At 31.8% G+C, this 11235-nt stretch overlaps 1 protein-coding gene across 1 annotated transcript; it reads left to right on the top strand.

Moving 5' to 3' along the window:
• Window positions 1-8869: 8869 nt before the first annotated feature.
• On the top strand, window positions 8870-10131 carry LOC147810858 (uncharacterized). Its single transcript, XM_087160361.1, has one exon. The coding sequence runs from the start codon at window positions 9224-9226 to the stop codon at window positions 9983-9985; it is 762 nt and encodes a 253-aa protein (XP_087016487.1). The 5' UTR covers window positions 8870-9223; the 3' UTR covers window positions 9986-10131.
• The last annotated feature ends 1104 nt before the right edge of the window (window positions 10132-11235 follow it).

Below are 11235 nucleotides of genomic sequence, written 5' to 3'. Positions count from 1 at the left end.
TGGCTAGATTTTCCTACTAAAAACTAATTAAATTAATGAATAACCCTGAATGTTTACAAATTTGTAAGCGGCAAAATAATGCATAAGAAGTAAATTTTTAAATATTAAAATATTAAGCCACAAACTACGCTTTTCATTTTCTACTTTTAGGCTTTAAATTGAGGCTTTCAGTTTTACTTATTGACTCTTTGAGGTAGGTGAAGCGCCAGTGCCCCTTTCGTGAATTTTTTCAGACGCTCTAATTACAAGTAAAAATATATTTTGGTACTTTTTAATTATTAAAAACTCTAATAGTTTCCAAAAAATGTGTTTGATTACCGGAATTATAATTGTAATAAACTATAAAATCCAAGAACAATAGTTTGAAGAAGTAAAATATTTTTTCATTCAGATTCAAAAATGTATTAATAATTGATTTTATAAATAAAAGAAAAGTCAATGATGAATATTGTTTCTAATTGATCTAAATAACTGCAAGTAAGTGCAAATTTGGAAAATTATTGTTTGGAAGCAAGCCTTGTTCAGGAGATTTTAAATTTAACCCCGAAAAGACACCGGTGTTTTTTAATGTATTTCTTAACTATAAATTATTAAAATGCTATTTGTAATATTTTCACATAATTTGATTTATATTAGTATGAAGTATTGAAAAAATATAAAAAAATAGATTTAATAAAAATTGTGTGTCAAAAAGTCAACACTTTGAGCCATTCTGATAAATACCATAAATGGAGCTTGAAATATAAACAAAACATAGTCTAAAAGTAAGAAAACTCACAATAGTTATAAAAATCGCATATAATACAATGGCATATAATAAATGTCATATAAGTCAATGGCATATAATAAATGTCAAATAAAACAGAAGCGTTTTTACATTGGCAGATTCTTAAAAATCGTATTACTTCTCTTCAGTAAAAATACGAAATAATACTACCATCGGGTGATGCATATTAAAGTTAAAATCCCCCCCCCCCAGAAAAAAAATTTCTATCGAATACTTTCAAGTTTTGTAATTTACAAAAAGGGAATTTTATCCAATCATAATTAACGTTTTCTATTACTTTAATAAAATAAGCAATACAAAATAACTCAAATTACCGTTTTTAAAAACATACGCGTAACTAGTCAATTGTGTGTGCTGAGGTAAAAATTAAGGGCCATTTAGGACTCAGATGCAACAACCAGTGTTGCCAGAACTTAAGATTAAAAAGTAGCGAATGGGAGCTCCAAAAGTAGCGGATTCGAACATTTTGTAGCCCAAAAATAAATCATATATATATATATATATATATATATATATATATATATATATATATATATATATATATATATATATATATATATATATATATATATATATATATATATATATATATATTTATATATATATATATATATTATATATATATATATATATATTATATATATATATATTATATATATATATTATATATATATATATATTTATATATATATATATATATATATATATATATATATATATATATATATATATATATATATATATATATATATATATATATATATATATATATATATATTTATATATATATATATATATATATATATATATATATATATATATATATATATATATATATATATATATATATATATATATATATATATATATATATATATATATATATATATATATATATATATATATATATATAACAGCATTAAAACATTTCTTCACTTTTAACTGATGCTTTTGAAAAAAAATTTCCCAATTAAAGAAAAATAATCTAAACCTAATATACGAAAAATATACAAATAAACAACTACAGTTGAGTATTCTATTATGGTAACGCGGGTCAGAGTATTTGCCCAAACAAAATACCTCAGAAGTGATTATTACTCGAAAAATACTTCGTTATTCAAATAACATCCGAGTGGAATGATTTCTTGTTACATGAATGTTGACAATCACATTGTCGCATTGGTAAAGCAAGTCCAAATATTTGCTAGGTATATATATATATATATATATATATATATATATATATATATATATATATATATGTATATTAACAAAATTAATATCACAGCATAAATAAAGTGTAAAGTTTGCCATGTTTTGAGTGCTCTAATTTATTTGGCTATATTTCTGTAAAACAGCGCCGTTTGCCAGAAAACACTAAAATTATAATAACATTGGATAGCTCGTTTTTTTCAAGCTTTTTTATGTGTAAAAATCAGTCGGAACTGTCTTCGATATTTTAATGTTGGTGCGGTCTTTGAGCTGCATAAGAATACTAAGAGGTTTCGACCTCAGCTCGCTTCGCTCCCCAACCTCAAGAACCTTAATTACTCGCACATAAAAATGTTCTCACTAGCTAATTTTTTTTTAATAAAAATTATCTCGCGTTTTGAGGAAATTAAAAATAAGACCTAACCAACTAACTAGGACCCAGTCTCCAACAAGAAATTCAGAAAAGTTCAACTTCATGGGCCTACATCTGTGTGTATTTAAAAATAAAGGGCAAAAAATCTTTTTTTGATAAGCAAAATAAATTATTTAATCATTTCTGCTCTGAAGTTCGAAACAATACAAATTACAAACATTCAGCTCGCAGATGAGAAATATGACTTTGCTTTTCTTTGTAACAGCATCAATAATTGTTTCAAACTCGATTGAGAATAGTTTTGATAGTAATTTCGTGAACAAATGAATATTTTGATTTGGGCCACGTATGAAACAGTATTTTAAAGCGTCTACGAAGCAACAAATATTTTTAACTAATTTTTTTTCATTTATTGTAGCCGTAACATCTGTTGTAAAGTTAAAAAAAAACAATGATAAAAAGATAGATTTGCACTAAATGCTCGTAAATATTTTCTTTTCTCGCAGCTCGCTATTAAGTTGACCATTTCTATAAGTTAATCACCTATCTAAGATTTTGATGATCAAGTGCAAAACTGGTAAAAACAATTTATTATCATTTTTATAAGATGACTTCTCTTATAAAACCATCAAATTGTAGTTCCACTTCTGATCAGTTTACGCTAGTTTCACTGTAGTAGCTTTAATAATTTTTTAAACTCCTTTTATAACACACAGTGTTTCCGGGTTTATCATTTAAAGTAATTATCTTTCCTAGTTATTTTGCAATTACTATAAATGTTTCGAAAGGTTTAAAATGTTGACATTTTCGAATTAAAAAAATTGTCGTTATTCAATTTTCCTGATCCCTAAGTGCATTATGTTTCAAATAACTTAGTCATTTTTATTCATAATTTCATTGTTATAGTTAATTATTATTTGAGATTTCCCAATATATATTTTTGTTTTAAAAACAAAATCCATCTTTTGCGTTTCATCGTCATCATTGTGTGGGTCTTGGCCTTCTATGAAATATTTCTTCATGTCGTTCTCCTTGATGCCAATTCTGATTATCATTTGCGTTTGGTAATACGAATTTTATTTTAATATGATAACTATCAAAAACTTCCTTTTTATTTGTTTCATTTGTTTGTTTTATTTATTTATTGCATATTTGGCAAAATGAGGTGAAAAATAATAACTTTAACCATAGCAATACATATTATAGCTTCCTTTAAAAAAAATAATTTCATCATTTACGACGGGCAAATCTAAGCTCTCAGCGGCGCGACAGCCCTAGAGGGCCAAGGCCTGCTGTGCCCATCTCAGTTTTCTTGACCTTGGGCTCTGGGGTGCAGAAATCTAAGCTCTAGAGAGATATAAAAATTTTCCTATTTTTCGTGCAGCTGTGAACAGATGGTGATTTACAAAAGTGAAATGAATTCACTAAAAAGCATTTAACAGTACGATATTTTTTGGAAACTCATTGTCATTCACGAATACTATTTTCATTCATCAGGTTTAATGACTTTGGATTTAATTTTTCTGGGTTTCAAAGCGAGTAACGTGATTTTTTTTCTCCAGAAGATAAACGATTAATAATAGTTGGAGTTAAAAAAACATTTTCCCCATCATACTCTCCGTGCATTTTTCCACACTTGCGATTTCCCGAGTCTACGATTTGAAACATAAACATGGAAAGATTATAGACTCCATCAGTAAAACATATCAAGAATCCAAAACTGAAGCAAGAACGTTTTCAACAACAACAAAAATGTCCTTTTTAAAAATGGTAAAGAAGCTGCAAACTTTCAGAATCATTTTATAATGGGAAGGAAAAAATTAAAAAATATATACATATTTCAGTAAGGAAAAAAAGTAGCGCATATTTAAGATTTGTAGCGTTCGAAAAATAATAAGTATCCCAAAAAGTAGCAAGTAGCGTAAATTCAATTTTCAGTAGCGGGGACTTTTAAAAGTAGCCCAATCCGCTACTTGTAGCCCAATCTGGCAACAACGAACGAGCTGAGGTAAAAGTTTACTTAACTGGTACGGGAAAAGAGAAAATACTGGTAGAAGAACTATTTCAATATTAGATAATATTCGGGAGGAGTTAACCTATTCTCGAAAATGACAATTCACTGTAAAGAAATTTATTACGGCGAAGAAGCAATTCAATATAAGAATTGCATCCGTTAAAAACAATTGGTAATTATGGATTTTTATTATTCCCGGAAAAAAACTAAAAAACTAAATTTATTGTTACCAGTTTTTACTCCAGTGCGCTGCCAAGATGAGACAATCTAGCGTGACCCACCTTTGGGTCACCCCTACGTGAACGTGTTAAGCTAAAATGTTACCGCCAATTACTTGATATCATAAACTTAGGCTTAAGAATTACCAACAATTTTGGCATTGTACTCGTATTTAAGACTTCAGATCCTAACATACAAAAATTCATTTTTAACACTTTACCGACCGGTAGCGGTTCGAACATACTATGCCCTTTCACCGCCCGTTCAGCTGCAGATCGTCCGAGACACCGGCTCGGTTTCGGCCTAGACTGACGCGCGGACTTCACCACTAAATATCAAAAATTACAAATATGATATAAAATGCAACGTTAAAACATCAATATACTGGTTACTGTATTAAAAAGTAGGCGTAACTATCTTTCTTTAACTAATCTTACAAAATATTTTGCTACCACTTTATTAGAACTTTTCCAGAAAGCGGAGCAGTTGGCATCCCTGCCTTCATATCGATGAAAAAATCCAGACTTTCCTCGCAGGAAAATCTAGTCGCACCCAGCTGCACGTTGAAAAATCCCGACTCTTTTCGCAGGAAAATCTGGTCGCACCCAGCTGCACTCGAGAAAACGACAGCTGAATTTTTTTCAGGGCATGCTGAATTGGTGGAAAACGTAGTCACCACAGATCGGTCAAAAGTCGATTAATCGACGACCGGTCGGTAAGCGCTGGGGAGCAAACGCTGAATAATCTACGGCCGGTCGGTATACGATGAGAACAAAACGTCGATTAATCGACGACCGGTCGGTAAGCGCTGGGGAGCAAACGTCGAATAATCGACGGCCGGTCGGTATACGATGAGAACAAAACGTCGATTAATCGACGACCGGTCGGTAAGCGCTGGGGAGCAAACGTCGAATAATCGACGGCCGGTCGGTATGCGCTGAGAACAAAACGTCGATTAATCGACGGCCGGTCGGTAAAGTGTTAATATATTGTTTTGGGCTTTACTGCTTTGTTCCTGAAAAATAAACTCTAATGATGAAATAATTAGGTTACCATTCATAATAACACCACTCAAAGTAGCCGTCCGATGATTGATATTTCGAAAAGGAACTTTTAAGGCCAGTAAAGATTTCTTGATAAAAATTCCCTAATATAAAAATGAAACGAGAACAAACAATTTTAATAGGAACATTTATTAACATGAATTATTAATTATTTCAATTTGATAAACAAATCAAAAAACTAATTTATATTAAATAATATAGCTGTATTTAAATTAAACAGCTACCACTTTTAAATTTATAGTTTAATTTAAATAAATATTCAAAATTTAGTGCTAGGTGGAAGTTTTCAAGCAAGTAAACTCATTGTGTAAATTTATGTGACACTTAATTGTGTCCATGAATGAATTCTTTAATATGAGTCTTAATGGAAAACTCTATCAGAATCATGGTCACCCGTGATCTCCCAAATATTATTACCTTATTAAACATTATTACCACAAGCTATTATTACCTTATCCGCTCTTTAAAAAATGTGAGATAGATGCCAACTGCAACAAATTGAAAAAAGTATTTTAGAGAATGGTAGGGAACTACAAACTAAATTTTCGGTTAATTTTTCTAGTTATTTAAACTGCTCAACACTATCTAACAATAACTAAGTGCATACCTGCCAACTTTCACTATTTCCGAGTATGGATTTTCAGAGTGGTTGTAAAACAATAAACGAAAAACAATCTGATTCAAAAATATATTTATATTTTGATTCCGTTGAAATTTGCTTACGTAGATATTATTATGCTTTGATATATTTATTGTAATTATTTATATGTAGTGGTGGTCAAACTCATTTATAATTATCATTATAATTCAAAAAGTTAATTGGAATAACCTGAGTATTGCTACCTTTTTAAATATGAAAATGAAATCTTCCGGAAAATCCAGAAGAGTTGGCAGATATGTAAGTGGCATTTGAATTATTTAGAAGTAGTGGGAGTAAAAACCCTAAATAATCGAATATATTAAATTAAGAATCATACATTAAAAGACGACCTCTCGAAAATACACTGTCCGTCGCAAGTTGGCATCTCTGTATCTGTTTAAAAACCGATACCGTTAGTTGTAATGTTGGTAAGATTGATGTAGAAATAGAACTTAGAAGTGCACTTAGTCTATCAGCGTGAAAATAATAAATTTGAGTTGTTGCTGACTCTTTTGAGAAGGTAATTAGAGCACTTTAACTTTGATCCGGGAAGAGAATAGCTATTACTGATAAATTATTATTATTAATACTATTTGCATTACATGTATCCGGGATCCCTCTTTCGCTAACGCTTGCCAGTCCCCTGTGTTTCTTAGTGGTTGAAAACATAAATAATTGCTAAAATCACATTAATGATTTGATAATTTAATCTTGTGCATCACATTTCAACGGCAGCCTCTTACACCCCGGCGAGATTTCCGTATCGTGATCTGTGGCAGAATAATCGCCAAGTCTTGGAAACTTCCGGGCAGTGGCCCACGAGAAACTAAAAAAAAAAAACATCGCAGAAAGGGACCAACTCGAAAGGTATAACTCGTAGCCACCCCCGGTCAAACATCTACGAGTTATTTTTTTAAAAAATTGCAAGTTTAAAATCTATTTGGCAGCTTGCCAATCAATTCGGCGATTGCAGTTGGAGCGACAGATCGCGATACGGAAATATCCGCACCTACACCCCTCTTCCTTCATTTTATAAATTTTAATTTAGATGAAGGAGCGGATAATTCTTCGGGCTAGGTACTCCGTATCTTATGTTTAAATAGGTATCAACGATTCCGGACTTAGGCCCCGGATCGGTATCAACAATTCCAATCAGAATTCTTATTTTTTTCAATACTTTTAATTACCAGACCTTATTCATAAGATATTGTTTGTAGTAATAAGTAGATCAAATATTTGCGAAAATTTATATTTTATCCTGAATGTAGTAGGAAATTTTGTCATTGGTACTCAATTCCTGTTTTAATATATTTGATTAAGCCGACCGGTTTGTGTAGGGGGCAGGGGACTGTCCTTGCATCAGAAAGGTTCTGGGTTCAAATCTCGGGAATGGCATGGATGTTCCTTCCTTCTCTGTACTATCTGTCCCTACTGTGGGAGCTACGTTGGGCCACCTAATACGGTGCCCCTGTAAGAGAGGTCAACAAAATCGCCCTGTAGATGCCTGAATTGACGGATGTTAACACAGGCGGGCATTTGAAAAAAATATATATACATTTGATTAATTTTACCTTTTACTACATTTAAATAGTATAAGACATAAAGAAGGCCGGATAGTTATCTTATTGTTATTTTTAGGTGTTGGTAAAAATGAATTAAATATTTGTTTACAATATCCCTTCAAGAATTATTTCACAACCAATTGAAATAAGAAAAACTTTTTGAAGAGCGTAAAAATTGGTAGCTGTGCAATAGCTCCCCCCTTTCTGGATTAGTGAGAATATGTCCCACTTATTTTTGATAATAATATAAACCTCTTAAATTGTAATAGTTTTCATATATGAATATTATATATTTTTATAAATGAATATTATGTATTATTTATTTCCATATGCTGGACTATATGCCCAGTTATGTCATTTTCCTGTCTCTTTGAGTCATGTTAGATCCGATGAATTGGTCAGAGTCCTCCAGGGCTGGTAATGAATAACTGGAAAAATTATAAGCCTGAGGATCACCGTAGGATGACCACACTGTTTATGGCTTTTCTTGTTTGAGTAAAATTATTTGTACCTCAAAGCGTTACTTATTGTTCGCGCAAGTTTTATTATTATAATTGTTTTTGTTTGTTACCTTATTGCGAAACATTTTTAAATATTGTGATAATTAATAGATATTGAAATTAATCAAAGCTTTATTAATCACAAGTAAATTGATAATGAAGCCATTTGGGAACCGTCTTTATTCTTTTTACCCTCGTTGATAGAACCCTTGTCTGATCTGTTCTTTATTCATCATTCGCGTTATGAGATAACGAGGTGGAGTGTTGTTTTCGAGGACTTGAAACATGTTGATCTCATTACATGTTTTGCATCGACTACAACTGTGAAGAGTAAGTTGGTTTTCTTTCTACCTTTAAATAATACATTGCCTGTCGTATTGGAAGGCTTGAAACGTGTTGACTCCATCTAATGTTTTGTATCGATTACAACTATAAAGTGTAAGTTGTTTTTTTTTATCTTTAAATAATACATTGCCTGTCGTATTGGAAGGTGTGGTGATAGGTTCGTCGCTCATCGTAAAATCAAGTTTATTTCATATTGTTATCTGTTTGTCTTTAATCAATTGTGTTTTTACTTATTTTTGAAGTGAACTGAAATAAGAGTTCTGACGTCATCATATTAGAATTGTATAAATACCAGCACGCACATGACAGCCTGTCAGTAATTTCTCTCATCACTTGCCGTGATGATGTTCTTGTAATTCAAACCAACTTGTATATAAATGTAAATATGTTAAATAAAATATTAGTATCTCAAAGGAGCTATCTTCGCTTACCTCAATGGTGACCCGGATGTCTGACGATACAAGCAACTTTCATTTTTCATCATCGAATTAATAGGAAACTGCAACTATGGCGGAATCGTCTGCAGTAAAAATTCCCATCTTCAATATCTCTGATCCACACCTGTGGTTCCATATGGTCGAAGCAACTTTCCAGCTTGCGACACCGAAGCCGATTACGGAAAGCAAAACAAAGTTTAACTACTGCCTCGCCCATCTACCTCCTGAAGTAGCCGCAGTTGTAAGGGACGTCATTATAACTCCTGACGCAGAAGATCCTTTCAAAAAGCTGAAAGAAGAAATTATTGCACGCTGCGGGGAAACAAAGTCCCAGGAAATTCGACGTTTACTCTCCGGAGAGAAACTAGGAGACAGAAAGCCTAGTGAACTCTTGCGCACTATGCAGAGAAGAGCTGAATCCCACGAAATCTCAGATTCTCTACTTTTGGAACTATTTCTAAATCAGCTACCGCAGCATGTTCAGTCGATATTGGCCGCAATCCCTTCACTAAGTTCAACTAGAGCAGCAGAAATTGCTGATAAAGTAATGGAAGTGTCAACTTCAAGTGAAGTTAGCGAAGTTTCTTCAAACCAACAATGCACCTTTGAACTTTTAGAAGAAGTTAGAGCTCTACGAAAAGAAGTAGCTGCATTGCGGACACGCAGCAGGTCTCGTAACCGGAACTATGCACAGTTTCGTAATCGTCAAAGCCAATCCTCATCTCCACATCGAAACTCCAAAATGTGCTTCTATCATCGAAAATTCAAATCTGATGCTAGAAAGTGTGTCAAACCCTGCATCTACCAGAAAAACCAAGAAAGGCAAGAGTGAATGCGACTAACATCTTGCCACCAACAAATTGTCGCCTTTTTGTTAGAGACAGACAATCCAACAAACAATTTCTAGTGGATACCGGAAGTGACTGCTCAATTATTCCAGCAAATAAAAAAGAAAAAACTCTTTCTCCTATTCAGACTTTTAAAGCCGCGAACAATACCATCATAAAAGTATACGGTAAGAAATTGTTAACTTTAGACTTCGGTCTTAGACGAAAGTTTAATTTTCCATTTTATATTTGTGATATAACTAATCATATTATAGGTGCAGATTTTTTATACTATTTTAATCTTAAACCTAATATTAGAAAACGTTGCTTAAATGATATTACTACTAATTTAAATTCTCATTGTATTTTTAAAAATTCTGACATTATTTCAATTAAAACTGTTCTTGGTGAAAATTTTTATGAAAAATTGTTAAACGAATATCCTGAAATAACGAAACCTATTTGCTCAGACCAAATTGTTAAGCATAATGTTGTACATCATATTGAAACTTTTGGTTCACCAGTTTTTGCTAAACCTCGGCGTCTAGCGCCCGATAGGTTAAAAATAGCAAAAATGGAATTTCAACATATGTTAGATTTAGGCCACATGCGCCCTTCCAAAAGTAATTTTTCATCACCTTTACATTTAGTTCCCAGGAAAAATAGTTTGGACTGGCGTCCAGTAGGTGATTATCGAGCGTTAAACGCTCAAACTGTTAAAGATAAATATCCAATTCCAAATATTATGGATTTTACTAGTGAACTACATGGAACTAAAATATTTTCTCACATTGATTTAATTCGAGCTTTTCATCAAATACCTATAGCCCATGAAGATGTACATAAAACTGCAATAATAACTCCTTTCGGATTATTCGAAAGTACTCGTATGCAATTCGGACTTTGCAATGCAGCCAGTACTTTCCAACGCTTTATTGACGAAGTAACTAGAGGCTTGGAAGGCGTTTACGCTTTCATAGATGATATATTAATAGCTTCCGAATCTCCCGAAGAGCATATAAAATATTTAAAATCACTTTTTGATAGACTGCAGTATTTTGGTTTAACAATAAATCCCTCTAAATGCTTATTTGGTCAGAATAGTTTACAATTTTTAGGTTTCAAAATTTCCGAAAAAGGTATTGAACCTTTAAGTGATCGCGTTAATGCAATTCTAAATTTTCCAAAACCAAATACGATTACTCAATTACGTAGATTTCTAGGATTATTTAATTTTTATCGACGCTTTATTCCT

The sequence above is a fragment of the Parasteatoda tepidariorum genome, chromosome 4 (assembly GCF_982258835.1).
Source record: "Parasteatoda tepidariorum strain Cologne lab strain chromosome 4, Ptep-v5.0, whole genome shotgun sequence".
NCBI classification, from domain to species: Eukaryota; Metazoa; Arthropoda; class Arachnida; order Araneae; family Theridiidae; genus Parasteatoda; species Parasteatoda tepidariorum.
The sequence above is the reverse complement of the archived record's forward strand: the minus strand, read 5'-3'. Positions and strand labels throughout refer to the sequence as shown.

Coding starts and splice junctions, on each gene's coding strand:
- LOC147810858 (XM_087160361.1), top strand. CDS start 9,224: ATGGCGGAATCGTCTGCAGTAAAAATTCCCATCTTCAATATCTCTGAT.